Below are 27,679 nucleotides of genomic sequence, written 5' to 3' on the forward strand. Positions count from 1 at the left end.
ATAAAAATAAATAGTCTACTTTCGAGAGTCCTTCACCCTTTCAATAAGGTCGTCATTGTTTAAACAACAATAATTAAATATTCAGCGCATCGAATCGAATTTAAAACAATACAACGAATACACTCCAAATATGCTTTATTTGCGTATGAATCTGCAAATTTTATGTTTATTGTATTGAAGAAATATATTTAAAAAGTATTTCACGAATTGAATGCTGATAAGTTGAAACTTGAAGCGAATATGGAATATCTACTTGTTATTGTACTTATTATTCACATTAATTACATAGGTCGTATTTTATCAACTTAATGGCCAATGAACATAGAACAACGATATTTTTATTGAATTGAACCTAGCCGATCTGCAGAAAGGTTTCAAAGTGGCCGTCATAATATGTCGTCCTAAAACTATTATAAGTATATGGACGGTTCAGTTTCGTTTGATTTAATTTTGTTTCTTTCTACAAAACGGCTAGGGTACTTATACAACCACTAGTCATATTCTAGTGTTAATTCTTTGATACCTCACACTATCACGCATCTCGCCGTCAAACAATTAGTTTGGTGAGATTTAAAATGTAACAATAATATGTAGATTTTTTTTATGAATAAATATATTGAAAAAAAGAAAAACTCCCATTTCAATGGTTTTCAGTTGGGTATATTTTACTGGTTTTCAGCGTCACAACTCACAGCAGATTTTAACGCAACCAGCTAGTCCTTAGAGTTGCACAACCGTAGCGGTTGTGGCGGCGTGCTACGACTTGCCGGGCCCCTGGTTGTGGTTCCGCAGCGGCAGTAGCTTGCCGGCCAGCCGCGTGAAGGTGCAGCGGAACTGTCGGCTCATGCTGCAGTACAGCACGAAGTTCACTGCGGACCCCACCAGCGCCATGATGTCCATCACTTCGCCTGGAAAAAAAAACTATGATCGATATCGATAATCTACGATCAAGGCCGGCCGCATACGTATACGTTTTCCTTATGCTATTTCCGAATTTGTTTTCCTGTTCGGAAAACCGAATGCATGGAACCATTAAGAAACACGTTCGTTTTTCTCCGTACGGAACAAAGTCCGCACGTACGTTTAATTAAGTGCAACTAGGGAATGCAATCCCGCAAGATAATTTCAATCCCGGTATTTGCGGGATAGAACCATCACAATCCCGCTGGATCCCGGTGTTTGCAGGATCCCGCAGGTTGATTTTAAACTTTTAAAATAAATCGTTATAATGATATATATACCCCGTTTTATGCTCAGAAAGTCAAAGAAAACAAACTTTGTGTACACTTTTTTACAGGGGTTTATTAATAAAAATAAAAGAAAACTATTTTTTTATATGTCTAGTGTCTAATCGTAATAATAATAGTTTGAACTCAAAGAGTAGGCTACATACATACAGCCCAAACTTATAAAAGTATGTTAAAAAAGTTAAGATATTAATTTTGTGTCGTCTGCCAAACGGCTCCTGATATTCCACACTAGGTAGCCAGCAGCTGAAAAAGTTAGCTCAGCTTCCACGCTGGTTGGTACAATTGTCATTAAAAGTGAATTGAAGGTAAATAATTGTTTAGTGGGCTGCTAGTAGCCAGTTCACGCACCTCCGCCTGCAGAGTTACACGTATGAATCACGCTTCTTTGTAATCCCGCCAGTCCCGCGGGATCCCGCTAAATTTTCGACCGGGATTAGTCCCGCAAAATGCATGCGGGATCCCGGTGTTTCGGGATCCCGGTATCCCGGTATTGCATTCCCTAAGTGCAACCCATCTGCCGACTGCCATCATTCATTTTGCACGCGTTCGCGCGTGAGAAAACAAACCTTTGCGCTAGTCTCACGGAATTCCGAATACGGAAAACGAATTTGGGAATCGAATACGGAAAAGCGACCAACCTAAAATGAAGGGAAATTGGAGCTTTGAGTGATTACATTATAGATTGGCGTTGAAAAGACGTCAATTTGCAAAGAGCAAATACAAAGAAAGCCTTTCCTCAAATAGACAATGTAGGCGCGTGGGGTACTGTCGTGTCAATTGATAATTTGAGTTCCACGAGGAACATTATGACATCATGTACTCAATACGTTATATAAGATCTGCCAGTAAGGATCAGCGAGTTTGTCACCTAAAAGAGGCTTTTAGGGAGCAATTTATAATATGCGTGAATCGTGGCTTATGAATAACATCTTACAGATTTCGTGCCCAACGATGGCACTCCAGAGTTCGCGAAGAACACTTAATCACGACTCCTCAAACCGTCCGTCCTCCGCTAATGACAGACGACGACCTAAAGTAATTACCGAAGAGTGAGGACCCAACAACACTTCGAATAGCAATAAACTAAAGCAAACACTTCACTTGATTCTTTTTTCGACAGATTTTAATCATGCAAGCAAAAATACTTGGAAGTGATTTTAAGTTTAATATCGCTGTCTCAGAGACTCTTTTTAACGAAAAACTTAGTTAAGTAGCTTCGTAAATAATTACGGAGCTACCACCCAGTTGTCGACTGGAGATCATATCTATGCAAAGTTCATACATTTTCGGTCGATATCCTAATTAAATGAAAAGTTTCTGAGTGCGAAATAAGATCAAGTTAATAAAATTAACGAAACTAATCACAAATACTTTCCAATAATGAACTAGCTACATTACTATGTATTTGTTGAATCGAAAATGCTTGAAATCAATTACGAGCTCTTAAAGTAGATAAATATTTATTGAGAAACGATAATAACCTGTTCATAGAAGGTAATCATACTTTTGTGATTAAGGAAAGTTTCGGCGCGTGCGTAACAAAGTTTTCTAATGAAATACGTGAGGAGATTCAAATAACGGCAGGTTGTTTACTCTTCTACAGTCGAAGGCACTGGAACAATAGCTAAGCGCGGCTTTAACTTGTAATTAGGTACATATTATGAGCTAATCCTGAAGGTCACCGAGAAGAAGTTATCGCTATCTGAAGAACTCGTTTCTGTTGAGACGATGTTAAGTTTAACGAAATAATATCGATGGTCCCAACGAATAAACGTGCAAGAGCTCTTACCCAAAATTTTTTTTTTGATTTTTCGTTTGCAAGGCCTATGATACACCTATGTAAATTTTTTGGAATTTTTTTGACTTAAAATAACGATTTTATGGCAATGTAAACCTTTGTTGTACGGAAAAAATTATAACATATATCACATTAATAACAAAACATGCGCTTATTGCAGATTTTTTGTTTATTTCAGTTCCCCAGAATAAACGTGTTAAAACAATCTGGCGCACGTGTCTATCCTTTCCTTTGGGTTATAACTCTTGCACGATTATTCGTGTAAAAATGCAAGCGACTTCTATGAGTAATGCCTCATTGCAGATGGCGAAACTTTGAATATAATAATCACAGCTATTCTATTAACTTTTACTAATTTCTCTTGTCTTTTCTGTTTTCTTAAAGGTTATTCGAACAGCTATTGTAAAGTTTATCAGAAGAGCTGCTGGTGAGTTGCCAGTCTTTTTAAGAGGGAATACGCTCTCTGCTTGAAGGTTTGCAGGTCGTATAGGTCCGGAAATACTGCTGGTGACAGTGTATTCCAAATTATACAGCGCGCGGCAGAAAGTTACGCGAAAAAAGCACGGTGGAAGATTGCCACTCATCAAAGTTATGAGGATGGTATATTTTTCACGTAGAACGATGGCGAAAAGTTGCAGGAGGTATGATTCCGAACAATTCCTCAGAGCACTCCCTGTGATACAACCGATTGAGGATGCAGAGTGAAGCTATTTACATCTCGGCGTAATTCTAAGGGGTTCAGCCCGTTTGAAACAATATGGCAGTCAACAATTCGAGTGGCCCTTCGTTGGATACGATTCAAAGGGATTAGTTGGTATTTTGGGGTACCTGCCCAGAGATGAGAACAGTATTTCATATGAGGCCGAACCTGCATCTTGTAGAGTTGCAGGCATTGGTCCAGACTGAAACACTGTCTCGCCTGTTAAGAACACCAAGTTTTTTCGAGGCTAACTTGGCATCACCCTCTAGATGACATCGGAACTGGACTTCGCTCGATATGTTTACGCCAAGTATTTCAATGCTGGGAGGGGATTGTTAAAGAGGTGCCCTGAAAACGAGGATATACGATTATTGGTGACTTTTTAGTTGTGAACGGTCAGAATTGGCGGGGTTGAATTGGAGTAAGTGTCGTCTACCCCATTCAGAAACTTACTCCTGTGAATTATCTATTTAAGACACAAGTTCGTTTCGACTGTCAATGACATTTAACCGAGAAATATGGTGAAAGCCAGTAGATAGGGCATCACCTGTACTATCATCCGCATAGCAATAAATGCTGTTGGTCTGTAGCATGTCACTGATCTGCCAAAAAATTGTGACCTATTTGCACAAATTCTCGGGAAGCCCATATTATGATGGAAGCTTTGATAGCAGCGCTTTAAGCCAAACCCAATCAAAGGCCTTCATAATATCCAAACTAACAGCCAATGCCTCTCCTGTCCACACAATCACCTGAGCCCAACGATGAATTTAGTACGCCAAGAGATAACCAGCTAAGCGACCCTTTCGGAACCCGTACTGTTTGTCATGTTTGTCGCTTAGTAATATCTGGCCGCTGAAGTATCGGAAGAGCTGATAATGGATTCCATTATCTTCGAGAAGACGGAGGTTTTAGCAATTAGTCTATAGTTGGAAGGATTTGAGCGGTCACCTTTTTTTGGGGATCGGGTACACTAAGGTTGTCATCTAAGAAGCCGGGACAATGCCAGAAGAGTAGGAGAACCGAAAACGACGCGTTAAAACCGGAGCCAACTCTAAAGCACACTTTTTCAACACAATAGGAGGGATTCCGTCAGGCCCACTCGACTTTTGTATATCAAGGGCACACAGGGCTATTCACTTTGAGCGCTGATGTAACCTAATATCTGACATGATGCCCCTGCATTGTGGTATGGTCAGCGGTTTTTATCCCAAGTTCATCAAAGGTCGAGTTTGACGCAAAACAGCTTATCCAGAAGATCGTCTTTGTATATTTTTGCGTCGTGGGCCAACGATCCATTTCCTACTTGTAGGGATGGTAGGATGGCTTTCAGAAATATCCTTTAATAGCTTACTCCAGAGACCACAATTCACGGGTTCCCAAAGGAAGGCACTCGAGTCTCTCACCAATACTATTGACGTGCTGTTTCTTTGAGCGAGTGATCTCTCTATTTAGATCCTCTATAGGCAAGGATGTACTCCATTTTATATGTATGTACAACAACAACAATAGGTCAACAATATTTTTTTACTGAACAAGAAAATATTAGCTAACTAGACGTTTCACGCGGCCTCGCCCGCATAAATGAGAAATTTTACGGCAAAAAAATAGCCTATGTTCCTTCACGTCATGGTCTACTCTGTACTCTGTACATCTGTGCCAAATAACTTAAAAATTCATCCAGTAGTTCGCGAGATAAGCGCCTTCAAATAATTTTCCCGGTTTTTCCACATTTTCCTATGTTTCTTCGCTTCTATTAGTCTTGGAGTGATAATTTAGAGTCTGTAGCCTTCCTAGATAAATGAGCCATCTAACAACAAAATATTTTTTCTAATCGGACCAAGTAGCTCCTGAGATTAGCGCGTTCAAACAAACAAACTCTTCCACTTCATACGTGGGAGAGCCCAGCTTCGGCACGAATGGGCCGGCTCGATCGGATAAATACCACGTTCTCACAGAAAACCGGCGTGAAACAGCGCTTGCGCTGTGTTTCGCCGAGTGAGTAAGTTTACCGGAGGCCCAATCCCCTAACCCCTACCCTATTCCCTTCCCTACCCTCAACTATTCCCTTCCCTTCCCTTCCCTCCCCTATTACCCTATTCCCTCTTAAAAGGCCGGCAACGCACTTGCAGTTCTTCTGATGCTGCGAGTGTCCATGGGCGACGGAAGTTGCTTTCCATCAGGTGACCCGTTTGCTCGTTTGCCCCCTTATTTCATTAAAAAAAAAACTTCATAATATTAGTATAGATTTACATTTTATACCATGCACTAATAAGGTCGTATTACATAAATAATAAGTCGATCTTCTTAACACTAATATACGGGCTTTTATCTTTACAAACATGTAAAAGCAACAAAAATATACAGGAATAAGCGTGTAAATGACCAGAGCATGGCTCAGGGGAAAAAAATATACGTGGAATAACCATGCAACATTTCACTGCACTTGTTAAAACTTCATTTATGACACGAATAAACGTGCATTGATACAATAGTGTTAACAAGTCACATATTCTTGACTAGAATAATAATTTAATATGGTTTTTCCTAAATATGTGGTAAGCCATTAATATTTGATTTTTAATAAATATATGAGCTGAAAGATATTTTTTTTACCTTTAATTTGATTATACATTATATTTGTCTATTTATTATGTAGTCAAAGTTATGTGGTTCCTAACGTTTTTATGTCTTCCTGAAAAGTTGTCTTTTTTCGATTGCACGTTTATTCGTTGGGTCCATCGATATGTTGTTATCATTATAGTTTTTACTTTTTTTTTAATGAAATAAGGGGGCAAACGAGCAAACGGGTCACCTGATGGAAAGCAACTTCCGTCGCCCATGGACACTCGCAGCATCAGAAGAGCTGCAGGTGCGTTGCCGGCCTTTTAAGAAGGAATAGGGTAATAGGGGAGGGTAGGGAAGGGAATAGGGTAGGGGGTTGGGCCTCCGGTAAACTCACTCGGCGAAACACAGCGCAAGCGCTGTTTCACGCCGGTTTTCTGTGTGAACGTGGTATTTCTCCGATCGAGCCGGCCCATTCGTGCCGAAGCATGGCTCTCCCACGTATACTTGTAAGAATCTGGCCACAAGAGTACTCCATAAATCATTGCTATTGTTAAGCATTAGAGGAAGGCGCAACAGATTTTCTTAAACACTTGTAATAAATGCATCATCGTGTACACGTCAATCACAAAGTTTATGTTTAAGATTGGGGAAAACAGACGTTTTTGCTAAACATTTAATTAAAAACTGTCAACGTCAGTGTCATCTTTCAAATTTTATCCTCGGAGCGTTCAAAGTTATGAGGCGCCATAGAGAAGCTCATGTTCTAAGAAACGCTACTTTAAAATCATTAAGGCTGACCTCCGCCAACCTCTATAATCTTCGTCGGAACAAAGGGTCCCCTAACGAACGCTGGCACTTAACAATTAGTCCAATATATAATTTAGTCTCAAATAACCGACGAGTATTCGGTAACTGGCGACTGTGGGCCTCCGATCGATGTCATAATATAAAGGTAGGTTGTAAATTCTGCGAATGTCTTCCAATCCCTTATCTACCGGCATAAAGTACACGATATCCGCAATAAAATCTCTCGACAACTACAGGAAGACATTGAAAAGATTTGAGCCGCAAAACTTTACGATCCTATTACAATATACGATACGTGAAATGTTCTCAAAAATTATATAATTTTTCAATATTACTTGACCCGTTTGGTCATAGGTTTGGTGGTTGAACAATGAACAATTTTGGGACAGTATGGGTTCCCGTGGATGCCATATCAGCACGATAAATTATTTCCATATCCAAAGGGAAGTCGTAAATTATAATAGCCACCCCATTTCAAAATCGCACATACCGTACATACAAAAAAATTGCCAATGGGTTCCTTTTTAAAATATTCAAATGTTAGGCTATGTTATTTAACATATTTTATTATTACATACTGCACTAACATTAACGTAAATGTGCAGTACGAACTGGTATTTGATACCTGCAACTAAAACTAATCTTTTACACTTATATACTCGTAATTAAACACGAAGAAATTGTTTAAATTATGTAAAAAAAAAATTAAACTCTATATTTTTATTTGGACCCTTTGAGTTTTTCATCATTGTTTGGACCCAAATATAATTATTATAATAATTTATTAACGTGCAAATCCAGTGTAATAAGTAATAAATATGTCTCAATATTCTTACAACAATTAATATTCTTCGACATAAATTAATAAGAAGACTTTTTTGCTTGTAATAAAATATAGCTCTACTAATCATAACATCTCCGATATTTATTATTATGAAAGCGATGAACATTAATAAAACAAGAACGAGACTTTTCATATTTATTGATGAAATGAAGTAAGAAATTAATATTTTAGGCAAATGAAGTGTACAAATGGTGTTCATGTAGAATGTTAATTGCTTAAAAGCAAGTAAATTGGAATTCAGCTCAATAAACATGGCGCTTTTAATGACATTCAAAGGAATCACTTAGTTCAGAGTATATTTTACTCAGAATCTTACTAAAACGATCGTCTAAAACGTCGCAAGTCGCAATAATCAGATCGCGAAAAAACTTCTTTTTATTCAAAACTAGATGTCCCGCGCGGCTCCGCCCGCGTAAATTAGGAATTTTACAGAAACCGTACATTTTATCATAAAAAATATTTCCCCCGTTTTTCCCACATTTTCCTGAGTTTCTTCGGTCGTATTAGTCTTAGCGTGATAATATAATATAGCCTATAGTCTTACTCGATAAATGATCTATCTAGCACTGAGTTAAGTTTTTAAATCGGACCTGTAGTTCCTGAGATTGACCTTCAGGCTTATAATATTAGGTAGGTATAGATTTTTTTAATTATCGCTTGACAAACTCGAGTCTCGATCGTAAAGACTATGAAATGGTATAATATGGTAGTGATGATGATGATGATGATGATGATGATGATGAATGTAATTTGCATAGTAGCATATGCTTTCCGTTCTTAAAACAACGCCGAAACTCCCAAACTAGTATCTATAAAGAATCAAGAGTTCTCTCAGCACCTTCCGAACCACGGTATACCAGGTATATCTCGGTGCAAAATCTTACTTGTTGATAGCATATGCTTAGAATACTTCTCACGAAACCGAAGTCACCACATGTTTCCCTATAAGTTTTGAGGAGTTCCCTCGATTACTTATGGATCCTTCATCAGATCACCACTTTTGTGAATATAATACCAAATTGGGATGATACCCTATAGGGTATCATCCCAATTTGGTATATATACCAAAAGAAAAATTCAAAATTTTTCTTTTGGTATTATTATTTTGGTAAAAGAAAAATTTTGAAAATCGGTTAACAAACGGCGGAGTAATCGTTGAATATAAGAAAACGAACATAACACCTCCCCCATTTTGAAAGTCGATTAAAATTGCAGCCTATGTGTTATTCTGATGTATAAGCTATATTATTGTAAAGTTTCATTAAAATCCGTGCAGTAGTTTTTGCGTGAAAGAGTAACAAACATCCATACATCCACACATCCACACATCCACACATCCATACATCCATACATCCAAACAAACTTTCGCCTTTATAATATTAGTAGGAAGTCGGATGATGCCTACCGGCTACCGTCAGTACGGGTGCCCAACAAGAAGAACCGGCTTAAGATAGACAGACGGACTCACAATCCACAAACAACCACATAAAATAATGAGACCATTTATTTTTACGACACTTTTTTGTTTTTATTGTGTTCAGTGACTTGAAGAATTTTGCGGTCAAACTTCAACGTTTCTTATCAAAATGCCAAGTTTGGCCTGTCTCATTTAAATTTTTGTTGCAGTAGTTTTTGCGTGAAAGAGTCACAAACATCCATACATCCACACATCCACACATCCACACATCCATACATCCACACATCCACACATCCACACATCCATACATCCACACATCCACACATCCACACATCCACACATCCATACATCCATACATCCAAACAAACTTTCGCCTTTATAATATTAGTAGGAAGTAGGATGATGCCTACCGGCTACAGTCAGTACGGGTGCCCAACAAGAAGAACCGGCTTAAGATAGACAGACGGACTCACAATCCACAAACAACCACATAAAATAATGAGACCATTTATTTTTACGACACTTTTTTGTTTTTATTGTGTTCAGTGACTTGAAGAATTTTGCGGGCAAACTTTAACGTTTCTTATCAAAATGCCAAGTTTGGCCTGTCTCATTTAAATTTTTGTTCCCTGTGGGATTTTCATTATTCGTACCTACAGTGACGATGGATCTAAACAAATAAAACATTTTTTGTTTTGATCGCATTTGAAGCTAAGCCACCGACCCCTAAGCAAAGTTATAGCCTTTACATCCAAATATTGTTTGATTAAGATCAAACAATATTTGGATGTAAAGGCTATAACTTTGCTTAGATTCATCATTGTGAATATTGTTTTGTTTTGTAATTTGAGGAAGCTTTTTTGTTGTTTGTAAGTTAAATTGTAATACACGTGATTTTTCTTAGTTAATCTCCAAATACTTTCCGTATTTGGGTCAAGTCCTCACTCATATTTTGTGAAATAATGAACTCCCCTTGGATAATTTAAATCGACAACCAATGCTATAAATTAAAACAAGTCCCACTCATTGATCCCTTTTAGGTACCAAAAGGAACTTAATACCTAACCAATTTACTAAATCGGTAAAATAAAACATTTGTGATTTTTCTCAACAAAAGCAATATTCATTTGTTTCTAGCTGGGTACCGCCTTTTCGGGTAGCCTGATGAAAAATTGCTAAACCAAAAAAAATATTCTAGGTTTTATGTAATCTTAAATTAAACCGCGAAAGCTCTTTAAATCGTAGAGTTTATGGTTACGTCCCCGAAGATTTTAGTGTACCTACAACGGAGATTGTAAGACATACTGAATAATACAATGTTTTACACAATGAGTTCGACGAGGGACTACTAGACGTTTCTCTACTATCATAGAAATGGCGCCGAATGGTGAGCAATATAGAAGTGCTTGCAGTTCTACTCCCGTAAGACCAAAAGCCGAAATGTTTGGACGTTTTAAAATAAACAAAGAAATAAATGAAACTGAAACAAAAACAAATAGAATTAAAATGTTCAAACTCTGCGTCCGCTTTGCGTATTTCTTATGCATAGAAAAAGTATTTTCTGTTTTTTTTTCAATATTAACCTTGAGTTAGCGGACTGCTAATTCATACTAACTAGAAACGTGTCTCTGATTGAAACTTGCCCACAACTGCTACCTATTGTTTTTATAGTTTATAACTTCTATGAATACTTTTTACTATTACGTTAGGTAGTGCGCGTTGTTGTTGTTGTTTCTAATAATACTTAATCGAGAAAAGGACGGTACGGCCGTGCCGCTTTTTTGCTCGACTTGACGGGGGCACAGCCATGCCCCCAGCTACTTATTAATGTGATATGATTATTAGTAGTTTTGCACTGCAAGTTAAAAACAAACAGCACAAGATAGTAAAATTTTCCTCCTGTAATCGAGTTACGTCAGCTCTGACTCCACCGAACTTGTTGTTATTTAATAACAACAAAGAATTTTACGTGAGATATTTTCGTGTTAGGGAAAAACCAAATAAGATATCAGACAAACAGCTCCTAGGGTTGTGTAACTCAATATGAAGGAGCGCTCTTTGTACTTGTCATTCAGTACGATGGAAGGTATGAAAAACATTATAGTATTACCGATATCAATTTCTTATTAATAAATATCCACAAGTTATGGATATCAGTAGTATCATGTTGGCATTAAAAGCTTTTTAACTATAGTATCAAGTTTCGCTGAAGACTTATTATAGGTTTAGGTAAAACTTACTCCACAGAGAACTAATATAGAATTTCAAAAGGAAAACGTGACACATATTGTGTTATATAATTTGACCCCACGGCGTCAAATTATACACCTTTCCTATAGCTGCCCACTATGCACACAGTACACATGGCGTCTCTCACGCCCCATAGGAAATAGGTCGAGTTGTGTTAGTTAACAAAATATGAATTGTGCGTTTAGCTTTTAACCCTGCAAGTTTCAACCCTTGAACATGACAAATAGTAAAGCTAGCTTTTGTTTACTGTAAACATGGCACATTACTATAATGTAAACATTATAAGATCAAGACGACTTGTGATCACTTAGTACTTAGAAAAACAAAATTGTATGTGTGTTTTGGGTGAACTTTTCTTACAATACTCTAAATTATATAGTCGTTGTTACTACAATATAAATCAGTCGATGTTAATTTATAAAATAAAATAGTACATAAACAAACCTTTTAGGATATTTCTATCAAATAGAAGGTGATCAATGCATAATATAATACTAGCTATTTGACCGAACTTTGCTCGGTATTCGATGAAAATTACATTTTCTAAAAATGATTCCTAGCTAGATCGATTTATCACCCCCGAAACCTACGAGCAATTCTTGTATATATATACAAGAATTGCTCGTTTAAAGATATAAGATTAAGTATACGGCTCAACAGATTTTTGGGTTTTCCCGCAGCTTACCGCAAACTTGTAATTACTTGTAAGGTTGATAAGATGGGAAAAGTTTTTTTTTATTAAATCAGTAAAGCAATATGCGGATTGCGGAGTGACTAGACCCTTGAGTGAAAACGTGACGGGACTCAGGAAGAGATCTCCGAACGTATTCACCAATTTGACTAAAGATGATAACGGCGAAATCAAAACATTCTAATAGTGCTTTATATGTGACCCTTTTACGAAATTTGGTCCGGGTTTTTTTAGTGGATACGACTGGCCATACGCGGAGCCAAGGTTTAATTTCGGGGAGTTCGAGTTAGTTCAAGAATCTTACTATTGAAAAATAAAAATACGCATTATTATATTATGGAGATTAATGTTTTATAATATTTAAAAAATCTGAAAGAATGTTTCAAAGGACATCAGGCAATTTCCATACAATGTTGGTCTAAAAAAAAGATGCGCGGCCAGACCTAGGATTAATTAAAATAGCTAGGCCATATTAAGAAAACTTAAATAACTACTATAAAACGTATAGTAACAGTGTTAAATTCATAGAATTAGTTTAAGGTATAAATAACATAGCAATTGGAAATATTCTTAGTTCTGGCCGCGCATTTATTTATTTTTAGACCAGAATGTCCGATGTCCTTTTTTTTGACTCTGTTTAAATAAATGTATGTGTATATGAATGTATGTGTGTAGAAATGTCTGAGGCATGCAATTCAAATTAATCAATAGTATAACTACTTAATTAACACTTGTTCTGGAAATTCATTTATCACTGAACTAACTGCAATGATTTACTATCTCAGTCGCTACTTGAACACAGTCTTCAAAACGACAGAGTGCGAGCTTTCGTTAAATCATTTATATCACAGAAATAAATCAAGATAGAACGGCTAAGCGGGTGGAGTACGCGTGTTCCAATCTTGCACAAGTGAACAATATTTGTTGAACGTTCATTTAGTCAGTGCGCACGTCTCGACTTGATTACACCGGAGCGGTTGTGCAAAAATGCCTCATTGCGCAGTGTCTAATTGTAAAAACAGAAGTACGAAAGTGAATCGGTCAAAAGGAGGTATTTCTTTCCACGGGTAAGTTATTTGTTCTAACTAAATACAAAGCAAAAATTGACACGATCGATTCCTTAGCAACGCACGCGCGTCGCCGTTCTATCTTGATTTATTTCTGTGATTTATATACTGGTAGCAATCGAATACGAGCCAAACAGCGAATTTGCTCAATAAAACTTTAAGTCTTGACGAATTTCGCCTTCTCTCGTCCACGCTTCACTGCTGCAAAATTTCCCATGCTTCTTGTCTCTATACATCTGATACAATGAAAGCAATTCTTATTCCCGCCGAGTTACATCAACCGAGAGGCATCTACGTGCTTCATTTATTTCCTTTTCCGATCTACAAGGAAATAAAACCATCGTATGCCATTGTTCAGTAAAATAATAATAGATTTAACTTTTTTATTATTCCGCACGTAGCTTCAGCCAAAAAATTTTATTTTTCGTGCATCTACAATTTTAATTCGTCCGTCCCACAGTGCATTGTGTTTCCTTTTAATCTTTTTCGTAAACTTTTTACATTTGAATCTAGTATGAAGTTTCTAGTTCACAGCGCGCGAGCGGCGCCAACGTAGAACAATGCTGTGCTATTTTATTTTCTCATTATGTCCAGACACGTTTTAATTATTACTAGTTTCAATTAATACTATTTTCAATTCTTGTCTCTGGGACTCAGCTGATCTCAGACTGGCCGTTTAAGCATTGTCTAATAGTATCTAAAATTAAATAAAAAAAAAAACTATAAACCATTTTCAATTTGTCAACTTGTTGTCAACAGACTTCAATCATAAATAAAAGAGTATAATTCGTATGTATAGGCTTGTCACTCAAAAATCTATCATTTTTCCTAGTAGTAGTGTCGTTGTGTGTGTAACGTTTTATTTGTTAAAAATATATATGATAAAAGCATCATTTTAAAATAATATTAGCTCGATGCACTCCTTCACCATATAAACTATAACTGTGCGAAATTTCATGCACCTACGTTTCCCCATTTTTCGTAAAAAGGGTTACAAGGTTTTTCTCTCACGTATTAATATATAGATTATAAAGGTAAAAGTCACAATTTTGTTGTTTCCAGTGTTAAAAAAAAACATTATAATTTTAAATTAAACGAGAGTAAAAATTACATAAAATTTTATATCGGAGTACGCAAGTGCTGTTTTCTATTCAAGCTCCTGATTCACTGGGTACAAAGAGTTTACGAGGTAGAAATGTTCGTAAAATACGGCGACGGGCGAAATATAACGAAATCTCTCGTCAGCATCGCCAGTCGCCCGTCGCCCGTCGACTCCCGTTACACAAATTCACTTCACGTAGATGAAAAGTTACGACACCCATCCGAAAAATGAACAGTTTTTTATTGCTTTAAGTACTTGACATAAATATGACAAGCCTAAGCTCAAGAATGTCTGCGTCAGAATTAATTAAGGTAATAAAAAATTTTACTATTAAGTATTATGAATGTATGTGCTCTTAAAATCATCAAATCTTGACACTAAAAACTTTCGCATTTGATAAAAAATAAAATAAAATAAAAAATGTTTTATTTCTGAGTAAATTTGAATCAAATTTTTTCAGAATGTCTACCTGATGCCTACCACCGGTTCGGGAACTACCCCGGCGAGAAGAACCGGCGTAAGAAACTCGCACGGGTTCCACTTTTTACCAAAAAAGTGAGAGAAAAATTATTCTTTTAAAATAAAGTTTACAATTTTGTAACTTAATATTATATACAATGTCAACATACATAATTGTAAGTCATAATATAATAATGTAGAAGTAGCCTTGCAAGAAGCCATCCTACTCCCAAGATGTGCCATCTTCTATGAAATCATTGACCTTATAATAAGCTTTGGCACACAAACGCTCTTTGACTACTTTTTTAAATTTATTAATGGAAAGATTTTGAACGTTTTCTGGGATTTTATTGTAAAGGCGTATACATTGACCTTTAAAAGATTTACTGACTTTACTAAGTCTGATCACTGGCATGTCCAGCTTGTGCTTATTTCTAGTATTTCTACAGTGAATGTCACTTTTAACTTTAAATTTATTTATATTTTTTCTAACATATATTACATTATCCAAAATGTATTGAGAAGCAACAGTTAGAATACCAATTTCTTTAAATTTATCTCTCAGAGATTCTAAAGCAGACATTTTATAAATAGAACGTATGGCTCGCTTCTGCAGCACAAATATTGTATTAATGTCGGCAGCGTTTCCCCATAAAAGGATTCCATATGACATCCTACTATGAAAATAACTAAAATATACTAATCGTGCCGTGTCTTCGTCAGAAATTTCTCTAATTTTTCTGACTGCATATGCTGCAGAACTGAGCCTACCTGCTAGATTAGCAATGTGAGGACCCCACTGTAATTTACTATCAAGTGTAATACCTAGGAATACAGTGTTATCTACCAAATTCATCTTCTCATCATTTAATAGCACATTGGTTTGGACTTGCCTAACATTGGGCAAAGTAAACTTTATACATTTAGTTTTACTAGAATTTAAAAGTAAGTTATTAACATTAAACCAATGTACTATTTTTGAGAGAGCACTGTTTACCTCGTCGTAGTTCGACTGTTGTCGCTTCACTTTAAAAATAAGTGAAGTGTCATCAGCAAAAAGCACTATCTCATTATTATTATCCTTTACTAGATAAGGTAAGTCATTTATATAGATGAGAAAAAGAAATGGGCCTAAGATAGATCCCTGTGGGACACCTAATTCTATTTTGGTTCCATTGGACCTTTTACTATTTACCTCAACCCTTTGAGTCCTATTTTTAAGGTAAGAAGTCAAAAGGCTGAGAGCAGAGTCCTTTATGCCGTAGTGGCGCAGTTTCCTGATCAATGTAGCATGCTCAACACAATCGAAGGCTTTGGAGAGATCGCAAAACACACCTAAGGCATCCTGCGACTCCTCCCAAGCTTCAAAAATACTACAAAGAAGTCCTATACCAGCATCCGTTGTGGATCGACCCTTAGTAAATCCGTATTGGTTATCGTGCAGCAAATTATTTGAATTAAAATGCACTAGTAATTGTTTTAAAATATTTTTTTCAAATATTTTACTAAAGGTCGGTAGAATCGATATAGGCCTGAAATTAGTGGGATCCGATTTAGTCCCGGCTTTAAATAAAGGAACAATCTTGCTATGCTTCATCAAGTCAGGAAAAACACCATTTTTTATGCAGTTATTAAAAATCATTGCTAGATGAGGAGCTACGATATCAATTATTGATTTAATAATTTTTGTAGACATGCACCAGAGATCTGCAGTATTTTTAATATTCAACAATTTAAAGGTATCAATAATATCTCTGGGGTTAATTTCTCTAAACTTAAAATTGACATCACACTCCTTTACATTGTCTCTGAGTAGCTTTTCGGCAGCTTCAGGTGAAGAATTTAAATTTTTAGTCGTTGAGACCGGAATGTCAGCAAAAAACTTTTCAAAGACCGTCGCAACTTCTTGATCATTAGTAATCTTTTTATTTTCAAAGTATAGTTCAAAATCAGAGCTGCGACAGGATACATTTCCAGTCTCACCAGCTATAACCTGCCATGTTGTTTTTATTTTATTTTTAGAGTGTTTAATTTTGTTTTTTATGTACAGGGCTTTAGCAGCTTTGCAAACTTTTCTAAAGGTTTTTGAGTAGTTTTTAACATATGCTTTAAATACTTCACTATTGTTAATACACCTTTCATCATATAGTTCATATAATCTTTTTCTACTAATTTTAATCCCCTTTGTTGCCCATTCAATAAATTTAGTTTTTTTATTACTGTTTCTAACTGTTTTAGAAGTAAATATTGAATTAAATTGAGTTCTTATCACCTTAAATAATTTATTAAAAGTTTCATCAGAGCTATGTGACCTATCCAATAAATGGATATTTGAATTTAATTTACTTCTAAATTGCTCAATACGTTTTGTGGTCACAGGAATAAACACAAGATTTTTCTTCGCGTCACTGTCACATTTCATATTAAAAGAAGCTATTTGTCCACAGTGATCAGAACTTAGCTTATTAATTATTTCTTTTTTATCAGGAATAAGATTAGTAAATATGTTGTCAATACAAGTGGCTGTAGTCTCACAGACCCTTGTAGGTTCCTGAAACAAACTGTAAAGGTTATACGATTGAAATAAAGATGTGAATCTAACAGTAGTGGAGGTTAAATCTAATAAATTAATGTTAAAATCACCACATATAATAACCTTTTTATTAGATGCACATATTTTTGACAAAATTTGTTCCATTGTTACTTCAAAAGAATCGTATAACCCTATTCAATTGGATATGGCTCTATAAAAGTAATGAAGAGTTTTAACTAATAATGGCAGCGGCCGTTTTAAACTAATATAATACCGTATCTTGACTAGCACAATATCGCCATAATCATAAGGCGCCTTGGGACTAACATGATAAGTTTTGTTTTCGGCATTGTCAGCCGCATTCTAGTTCTATCATCGCCAACCCATTATCACAGGATGAGACGTGTCAGACACCCGAACTGCTCACCAATGGCATAATTTGAGCGAAGGTAGCGTAATTATTAAAGTTACAGTATGATCTAGGTAACATTGCAAGATAAAATTAAATAGGTATTTTGTAAAATATGTATATTTGAAAACATCAGATTTGTTGTTTCATACTCTATAGATAAGATAAAATAAAAATAAAGATAAAATAAGATAAAATATATAAGCATTATGATACAGTGATGAATATGATCCTAAAAATAATACTGTCAAATACAATACTATTTTTTTTTAAATGAAATGAAATATAGTATGACCACAAAATATAGATGAAACATGATTGTCAATGTGTACACTGTACCACAGTATAGCAATATTAGATGTCATATTGCTATACTGTGACTGTACAGTGTACAGTAAAAATTTGTGAAAAATAAGACTCTATTTTGCATGATCTAGAGTCCATAGTGCAAAATGCGTTCGCAGATTGTGATGGGGCGCAGCGGGGCGGGCCGCATTTTTCATACAAGTTTTATGACTCACCTTTGGGCAACACCGGCTTACCTTTGCCTTGCAACCGTAACAGACAACTTACCGAACGAGTAATAGCAGACTTCGAAGAGCTGCGGGGCGATGGCGGTGAGCAGGCCGAACAGCGCCTGCGGCAGCTCCGTGGCCAGGAACAGGCCCAGCAGCGCCACCAGCATGCGCGTGGTGCGGTCCGTGCGCCCCCCGCCGCATTTCTTGCCGCTCTCCTCGTTCAATCTCGCCTTCTCTCCCTGGGTGACAAATTACATTTGTAGACGTTTTAAAGAAAAGCTCCATAATGGCTGTAGGTGCCTGACCAACAAACATGGGCGGGCTTATCACTTAAGAATCACAAATGGGTCAGCCTATGATAAGTTAAATAACATTTAGGACCTGTTTCACCACTTCCTGATAAAGTGCCGGATAGGCTATTCACTTTGACAGATTCTCCATACTCTCTCTGTCAAGGTAAGTGGTGGATAGCCTATCCGGCATTTATCAGGAAGTGGTAAACCTGCCCTTAACATTTCAGATAAATAACAATTTAAATGTTTGCACACATGCTTTCCTTATTATTTGAAGCAAGTAATGAAATTGCTCTTGCAGGTGATCAAGTCACCTTTATTGGATCCGAGCAGTGTGCACGTGTGTAAAGCTGCCAAGGAAAACTAGTATCGAATGAAAAGGGTTAAAATATAAAGAAGCATCAATCGAGACACCAACCCTCTGAAAACGCCAGCTTTATCGGGATAAGATTATGCTTACATACGAAACGTTTTCACCTTATTTTGAATGCTTAAACGAATACTCGATGGTAAAACCGCAGTGTTTTACTATGATAATAAAGCTTTACATACAATAGTACCCTCGCTTTTATTGAACATTCAAGAATACCGATATAGGTATGTTCGTCTTTTATTGGCGCAGCTTTAAAATGTTTTTACTATCAGACTATTCTGTGTTTATTGCTGATAAAAGTGATCTTCGACCCTAGATAGCAGTAACATACAGCAAATGGCTCCCATTTTAATTGGTGTTTTTCCAAACATATCTCGAAAGGATTTTCCAATGTCCGACACACATTAATTGAAAATCGGCTACATCGGCTGATATCCATACTTCCATACTAATATTATAAATGTGAAAGTGTGTCTGTCTGTCTGTCTGTTACCTCTTCACGCCTAAGCCGCTGAACCGATTTTGCTAACATTTGGTTCGGAGATAATTTGAGCCCCGGGAAAGGACATATACTTTTTATCCCGGAAAAATGTATGGTTCTCGCGCTATAAACGAATTTTGGCGCAACGGAGTTGCGGGCGTCATCTAGTTCTCGTATATTTAAATCGAACTACAAACACTAGCTGACATGAAAGTGATCGGTATTTATTAAGGTGCCGGTTGGCAGCGGGAGACATGAAGCAACCGCAGACGACGTGTCGCAGGCCGCAGCGACACTACTGGTTTGTATGTATTTCTATGAAATACCCTCCGCAGCAAGCGACACGAAGCTAGCGACTGAATAAGTATTCATAGAACTACATAGAAACCACTAGGGTCGCGACGACACGTCGTCTGCTGCAACTTCATGTAGCCGGCTTCCAACTTGTACCACCTTAAGGATCAATTCAGACCGCAACGCGACGTGGCGAGCCGAGGTTTGGTATGGATTTGATAGATTTCAATAGCGTAAGACGTCTTGCGAATCTGTCAAATCTATATAAATACACGTCGCGTTGCGGTCTATCAACCCTAAGGGTCAATTCAGACCGCAATGTGACGAGGCGAGGCGCGACGCGACGCGACCTAAATTTGTATGGATTTGACACATGTCGTCAGCGTGAGACGTCTTGCGAATCTGTCAAATCCATACTAATTTAGAAATGCGTCTACGCGTCGCGTTGCGGTCTGAATCAACCCTTACCTAATATATATTCTGTGCCCTTACTCAGACCAATACTTGAATTGCACGAAATGGTAAGTTGTAGTGTAGCCGTGTTGCAGTAGACAAGCAGTGTGATTGTGTAAAGTTAAGCATGGGGAAATTTCTTGTATTTTCACTGCCCATGATTAACTAAAAATCTAAGGGCCTGTTTCACCACTTCCTGATAAGGTGCCGGATAGGCTTATTTGACAGATTCTACATACTCTATCTGTCAAGTTAAGTGGTAGATAGCCTTATCAAGAAGTGGTGAAACAGGCCCCTAAGTATTCTGGTGCCTCAGGAGGTAGACCTAACGGTCGTGGCTGTCCGGTGTGAAACAGATCTGGGACACTCCTTTTAAAAGCGGCTTATGGCAGATTTTTGTAGAGTTAAAGGTCGGCGCTTCTTGCCACCTTATCCCAGATTCCCTTATTATACTAGCTTAAATTTCCAAAAAAGGGGTCAACATTAACTATCAGGGTTTTATTCTAAATGTGAAAGTGTGTCTGTCTGTCTCTCTGTCACCTCTTCACGCCCAAACCGCTGAACTGATTTTGCTGAAAGGTATGGAGACACTTTGAGTTCCGGGAAAGAACATAGGATACTTTTTACATTGTAAAAATGTACAGTTCCCGCGCGGTAAGCAAATTTTAGCGCAACTGAATTTCGGGCGTCATCTAGTAATGTATATATAGCGAATATTTTAGGGTTAAGTAATTAATTATTTAGTAATACTAATATCTATAGCTCTCTTCATTTTCATCGTATATAATAAGTACATAATGTTCAAACATTCCACACCTATCTACTGTGTACTTGCGCACAAACTATTTAAATTTATCGTGGCCGTAGGTGGATCGCAAAGTCGAAAGGTCAGTCGTAATATTAATTTTCACGCAGGTTTTCTATTGGTTATTTTCTAATGGACTACTATTGTTATTGTTACATTGACTAAGTGTGGGATTAAAGATATTTTAATTATTTAATATTCACGGAATAATAATAATAAAATTGTCTTTTATAATTATAAAAATTGTCTACATCCTGAACTAGATGCTAATTGTTTTTGGAAGGATTTACATTACGTTTATCACTTTTAATTGAAGTTAACCTCGTCAATAACTGGTAGACAAGATAACCAGGAAGTTACCTTGTTAGAAGACAAATAACATAGCCATGAGAAAAACAAATAACTTTTATAAGGAAAGCTGTATGGGGTCCGTACTAAAATCACGCTGGCAGGCTTAACATTAGCAGCAGATTCACAAGTGTTATAATTATGTGTCAAGCTCAGATTTCATAATAAATATCAAAGAGCCTATAAAATATCATGAACATACAATATATTTTCTTAAACGTAAAGAAGCTCGCGCTTCGCTTGACAAATCGTACAAATATATTAAAAGTTTTCGTGCTCCGACTACAACGCAAACCGATACTGTTATCACGCGGGTTTTCCTTCTGTTCTAAAACGTTTTCATTTCAAAACGTTCATTGACTGTGAATAGAGTGTACAACGCGTTATGTAGTTCTCTACCATTATAATATAGATAACTATATGTCTACCAGGATCTGATGGCAAATTTTGATAAGAGGTTTTCAAAAAACATCCTTGATCATTGGATAAATTTTTATATTTGCATGTTTCACACACAGAATAAGCCGCTATAAAGAAAAAAGGATCAAAATGTTTTATTCCAATTAGCCCGGTATTGCTAGAGTCAATTTATTTTCTCACTTTTTGCCATCAGATTCTGGTAGATCGTATACTATTGCTTGCAACTTCTAATAATAATAAAAACAATGACTTTCTACGTCATTTCCCATGTGATTTTTAAATGTACTTAATACTTATGTATCTCCATTTTCTTTGCGAAAATGTATTAAAAACGTTTTAGTAGTTTAGCATCAAAAGATTTCAGTCAGTCAGGCAATATTTAGATCCATACACGCTCAATACATATTTTAGAATATTACAATATTATTAATATTTTCCCTTTTTAGGGTTCCGTACCCAAAGGGTAAAAACGGGACCCTATTACTAAGACTTCAATGTCTGTCCGTCTGTCCGTCTGTCTATCTGTGTATCTCCAGGCTGTAACTCAAAAACCGCTATAGCTAGACTTCTGAAATTTTCACAGATTGTGTATATCTGTTGCCGCTATAGCAATAAATACTAAAAACAAAATAAATTAAATATTTAAGGGGGGCTCCCATACAACAAACGTGATTTTTTAGCTATTTTTTGCTCGTAATCAATAACGGCAATACATAGGCACTTGAAATATTCACGAAAGACTCTATTTTATTCGCACTTTAATAATTCATAATAAAATTTACATAAATGAAATAATAAGGGGGGCTCCCATACAAAAAAACACAATTTTCAGTATTTTTTTGCTCTATTGTGGTACGGAACTCCACTCGCACTTGGCCGATTTTTTTAAACTGTGGCTTACACGTGTAATATGCACACGAGACACGAGGTTTCAATGTGCCAGACAATACGTACAATGGAGCTTAAGAGATTAACTCTCATTAGCGCTATACAGCACGTTTAAAAGAGGTCAGTGCAGCCCTTATTGTATTTAATAAATTACATCTTACGTATTTCAATCCAGATTAAAATTTTATTATATCTACTCGATGAAAGCGGTGTTCAAGACCAAGGTTAAAAAGTTTCGATGGCCGCCGAGTAGGCCGCATAATCGTTTTTAAATTTCATTGCCAATCGCCGGCGAAATTGCCTAAAACCAACTCAAAAGATTTACTTTTATAACCGCGGTACGCGGAAAGATATTAATGAAATATTCATGAATAATATACATAAACCACGGTAAGATATCCAAATGTTTTTATCTCGCGAACATTTCCCGAGTTTAGACAGGCATAACGAATGGAAAATAGTGAAAAACTTGCGTACAAACGGCCGGATGTACATTGTGGGACTGAGATTTATACGGATCGTGTTTTCTGAGGTTTACTGCTTCGCATGACTGTTCTGATAGAGCCAGCGAAGTTTAGTCACATCACATGCAGGGGAGTTATTTAATATTCGAGCCCGAAAGTTCGATCGATATTCTATTGTGAATTGTAAAACTCGTGTTGAACTGTGTTCATTTTAAAGAAACTGCCGTGCGCCTCGCCAGATGCATGCACCGTTTGCTCCAACATTCGCTGAATATAAATTGCTCCTTTTCTGAATAGTGAATATCATTAAAATTTACTTTAACGTGAAATTGTACCGAGAAACGAGAACATTTTAGTTTGCACACTACCCTTTCACGTTTACCTACCGATAAAAACTTTCGTGGAGTTTAGATTAGATTTAAATTACAACCCTATTACGAACTAAACTCCACAATATTTTAACAAAGACCGAGGTATGTTATTGTTAGCAAAAATATAAAAACATAATGTTTTACCGGACGTGAGCGTAGGTAACGTTAATTCTTGAGCAGGTGTTTTCATAATCATTGTGTGCAGTACGACCGTTAATTACAAAAACACATTTGTTAATTACAACAAAACGTTGAACAAACAAGCAAAATATTATGTTTTGTAAAAATTCAGTTACATTTGGACTTTGCCTACCTTACCTATAATAATAATTATATTCTATTTTAGCCTTAACTAATTGCTAATTAAAATTTGACTTGCTAATTTAAAAAAATCAAAAGTTACCTCATTGGTTTTTATCGCAGACTTTTTGAGCAGCTTCTGTCTCCGGCGGTCGCTGGATTTCATCTTCATGATCAAACACACACTCAGTATCGATAGCACCACACACGGTATGAGTTTTAAAAATACACTGTATATCCAAAATATAGCGGTCAGCAGCTCCTTGTTGGTGGTCATCGATATGGCGTAGATGGGGTCACCGGCTACAGCGGTGTCGTTGACGACAGTAACGTTCGCCGTGCCGTTTACCGGCCCGCTCGGGGTGCTCGGCCGCTCCTCTATGTTCATCGCGAAATATATTGGAAGACACACCACCGGGCACACCATGTACGCGACCGCTATCGCCAAGTTCGTGTTGCGTTTGTTGCATATGGTGCTGTTCTTCTGCGGGAACTTGATCGCCACGAACCTCCACACCGCGAGCGTGATCGTCAGCCAGATCGATATCGTGTGGAAGGTCTGGCTGAAGATCGAGTGGAAGTAGACGAAGACGGCCCAGCCGTACGAGTTTCGGTTGAGCTCGGTGCCGATCTTGATGTAGATGTGGAAGGCGAAAGGCACGTACTCGAGCATGACGAGCAGGTCGGCAACGGCCAGCGCGGTGAGGATGGAGTTGGTGGAGGAGGTCATCTCGCGGCGGCTCAGCACCGCGATGTTGACGGAGTTGGCGATGGAGCCCAGCAGGCAGATGATGAGCGCGATGTAGCCGTGCACCTTGACGTACACGCGCTGGAACTCGAGACCGCCGGGCATGCAGTACGCCACCGCCGCCGCCGCCGCCGCACCGCCGTCTTCCTCCGCCGACGACATCGCGCCTCACTGCCGCGGAGATGGGAGACCCCGCGTGCTCCTCTGGCCTGACATGTTTCTGAAAAAAAACATGACTAGTTTAATAGGGTAAATATGAGTCCTACTGATTGGACCGTACTAGTCATTGGACAGAGCACAAAACACTAATATTTATTAAGGTTGCTTTAAAAACCTACTAAACTAGACCCATTATTTTCTCTTATATCAAAGTTATCGGAATATTTTAATATCAAATTTCAATTACATATTGTTCTGAATTCTCTATCAGAATTAGTTGTATGTTATTTTCTATCAAAATAGAAGTTTCAATGAATGAAATACGAAACATTATTAGTTTTCAATATTTTGATAGGATGGATCGGGAATGATTCCAATATAACTAATTTCACAAAAGTTTCTAATTACTTCTGTGTTCGTTAGGACGTTACTGCACACTTATTAAAATTAAATGAATCAAATATTATGTACTACTTACAGTATTATAAAATATAAATAATACTTTAGTAAATATTTGACTAAAAGAATAGACAAAAAAAACCTGAGGAACTCAAGTTTTAATAAATAAATATACATCGGTTTTTGTCACCATAGCCTTCTACGTACTGGCCGGTATAAATAGTCAGTACTTAAGATGCGACCCGGTCTCAAGACGCGGTTCGGCTCTGTGATTGGTCCAAATTTTGACAGCCAACAAATCACAGAGCCTGAACCGTGTCTTGAGACCGAGATGCATCTTGAGTACTGACTATTTAAACCGGCCCAAATCTCAAATTATACTTATAAACAAGAGTAACTTATTAAAATAATAAAATTATGATCCATTTTTCGAAGTAAAATCGACTATTGTGAAATTGTTACACAAAATTAGGGTTGCTGAGGATTCCTCTTCCGCTTCCTCATAATGAGGAAGTTCCGCAATATTTTGGGTTCCTCAACCGCTACCGCATCCTCATAAATAAAAATAAAAAAACCTCTTCCGCTATCGCTTCCTCAAAATTTAAGAGGAATTTATGAGGAATTTCACTGCGCATGCGCGTCGCGTACGGCGTATCCAATCATGGCACTTCACTTCTCTTTTTAGGGTTCCGTACCCAAAGGGTAAAAACGTCTATTACTGAGACTTCGATGTCTGTCCGTCTGTCTATCTGTCTCCAGACTGTATCTCAAGAACGGCTATAGCTAGCCTTCTGAAAATTTTACAGATTGTGTATTTTTGTTGCCGCTATAACAGCAAAAACTAAAACAAAATTAAATTAATATTTAAGGGGGGTTCCCATACAACAAACTTGACTTTTTGGCCTTTTTTGCTCGTAATCAATAATCGCAAGAGGTACGCACTTGAAATTTTCACAAAGTCCTTAATTGTATGTGTACTTTAATGATGATCAATAATAATATTAAAATAAAATAAAAAATTAAGGGGGGCTCCCATACAAAAAACACAATTTTTGGCCTATTTTTTCTCTATAACGGTACGGAATCCTTCATGCGCGAGTCCGACTCGCACTTGGCCGATTATTTTTGTGTGCGTGTGTTGTGTATGTTACTCTGCTCCTCCTTAACTGCTGGACCGATTTTGATGATTCTTTATGGTGTGTGTTTTGAGAATGGTTTAGATTCATAGTTTGGTCCACTGGAAAATGCCCTTTTAATTATTTTTTGTGTAATGTATGTACCTAGTTATGTACAGACTGGACAAAAGTTTTTGGTTTGGGTCCGCTAGTATTTATAATTTGAAATTTCCTATCATCCCATTCCTCATCCGCTTCCTCATCCGCATCCTCTTCCTCAAAAAATATCCTGTTCCTCATCCGCATCCTCTAAATTTGCGCGTGACAATTCTTCTTCCTCCTCCTCTTCCTCATAATCACTTCCTCAATAACCCTACACAAAATAACATTTTCTACAACCATAGTTTTTCTAAGAACAAGCATGGTAACATATTAAATAAAATCATTATGTCGGAACGCCCTTACAAAAACCTTATAGTAAGTGGAAGCCCTAATACAATAACTCAACATCGATCATTTCCTTAATGAATTCATTCAACACTTCCCATAAGTAAAGGACGGAAAATTGAGCTGTGTGTGCCCTTAAACGGTTTCCCAGGTCGAGACCACTTTATTCGATTAGGCGGTACCGACTCTAACGAAAACTATGATCAATTTAATTTAAACTTGTGATCGGAGAAATTACGCTTAATAAGCTCAACCGAAACTCAGACCTAATTTAATTATAATGAAACTAATTTTGTTTATTATAACTTTTAACTATTACAAATTAATTCTTGTTTATTTCGCTTTTAATACAAAATGTGCACTGTAACCCGCCTTACATAATAATAACTAATTAATTTTAAAATAAATAATATTCATTTAACTTATTCCAAATGCTTAAAAAGCACATGCCCATTTCAATTGCTTGTGTAAACAGGTAGGTACTTCAATTTTTCTCAAAGTCCTTAGTTGTATGTGTACTTTAATATTTTATAATAATATTAAAATAAAATAAAAAAATAAGGGGGGCTCTCATAAAATATGTGGCCTAATTTTGCTCTATAATGGTACGGAACCCTTCGTGCGCGAGTCCGACTCGCACTTGGCCGATTTTATTTGGATTCATAAGACGAGTTGTGATAATAGTGGGTTTCGGAAATCAATACGTCTTATGTAAAGGGTTTATAGGGTGAGGTTACTTTCTGGTTACTACGAAACGGGAGAGGCTCACCCACACTGTTTCTATATATTTTATCGATTTTACGCAATATCAGCGAGCTAGAGTACACAATAACAACTACGTCGTTATCTAACCAGATATAGATAATAGAATCAAATATTATTAAAATTAAGTTATACTTACATACAAT

At 36.9% G+C, this 27,679-nt stretch overlaps 1 protein-coding gene across 1 annotated transcript; it reads right to left on the minus strand.

Annotated features, from left to right (window-relative positions):
* Positions 1–248: 248 nt before the first annotated feature.
* On the minus strand, positions 249–27,679 carry LOC121731586 (G-protein coupled receptor dmsr-1-like). Its single transcript, XM_042121078.1, has 6 exons — positions 27,669–27,679; positions 25,750–25,751; positions 24,007–24,871; positions 18,469–18,652; positions 634–908; positions 249–523 (listed from the first exon to the last, which is right to left on the minus strand). The coding sequence occupies exons 3-5, from the start codon at positions 24,811–24,813 to the stop codon at positions 757–759; spliced, it is 1,143 nt and encodes a 380-aa protein (XP_041977012.1). The 5' UTR covers positions 24,814–24,871; positions 25,750–25,751; positions 27,669–27,679; the 3' UTR covers positions 249–523; positions 634–756.

Source organism: Aricia agestis, chromosome 11 (genome assembly GCF_905147365.1).
Source record: "Aricia agestis chromosome 11, ilAriAges1.1, whole genome shotgun sequence".
Classification (NCBI taxonomy): domain Eukaryota; kingdom Metazoa; phylum Arthropoda; class Insecta; order Lepidoptera; family Lycaenidae; genus Aricia; species Aricia agestis.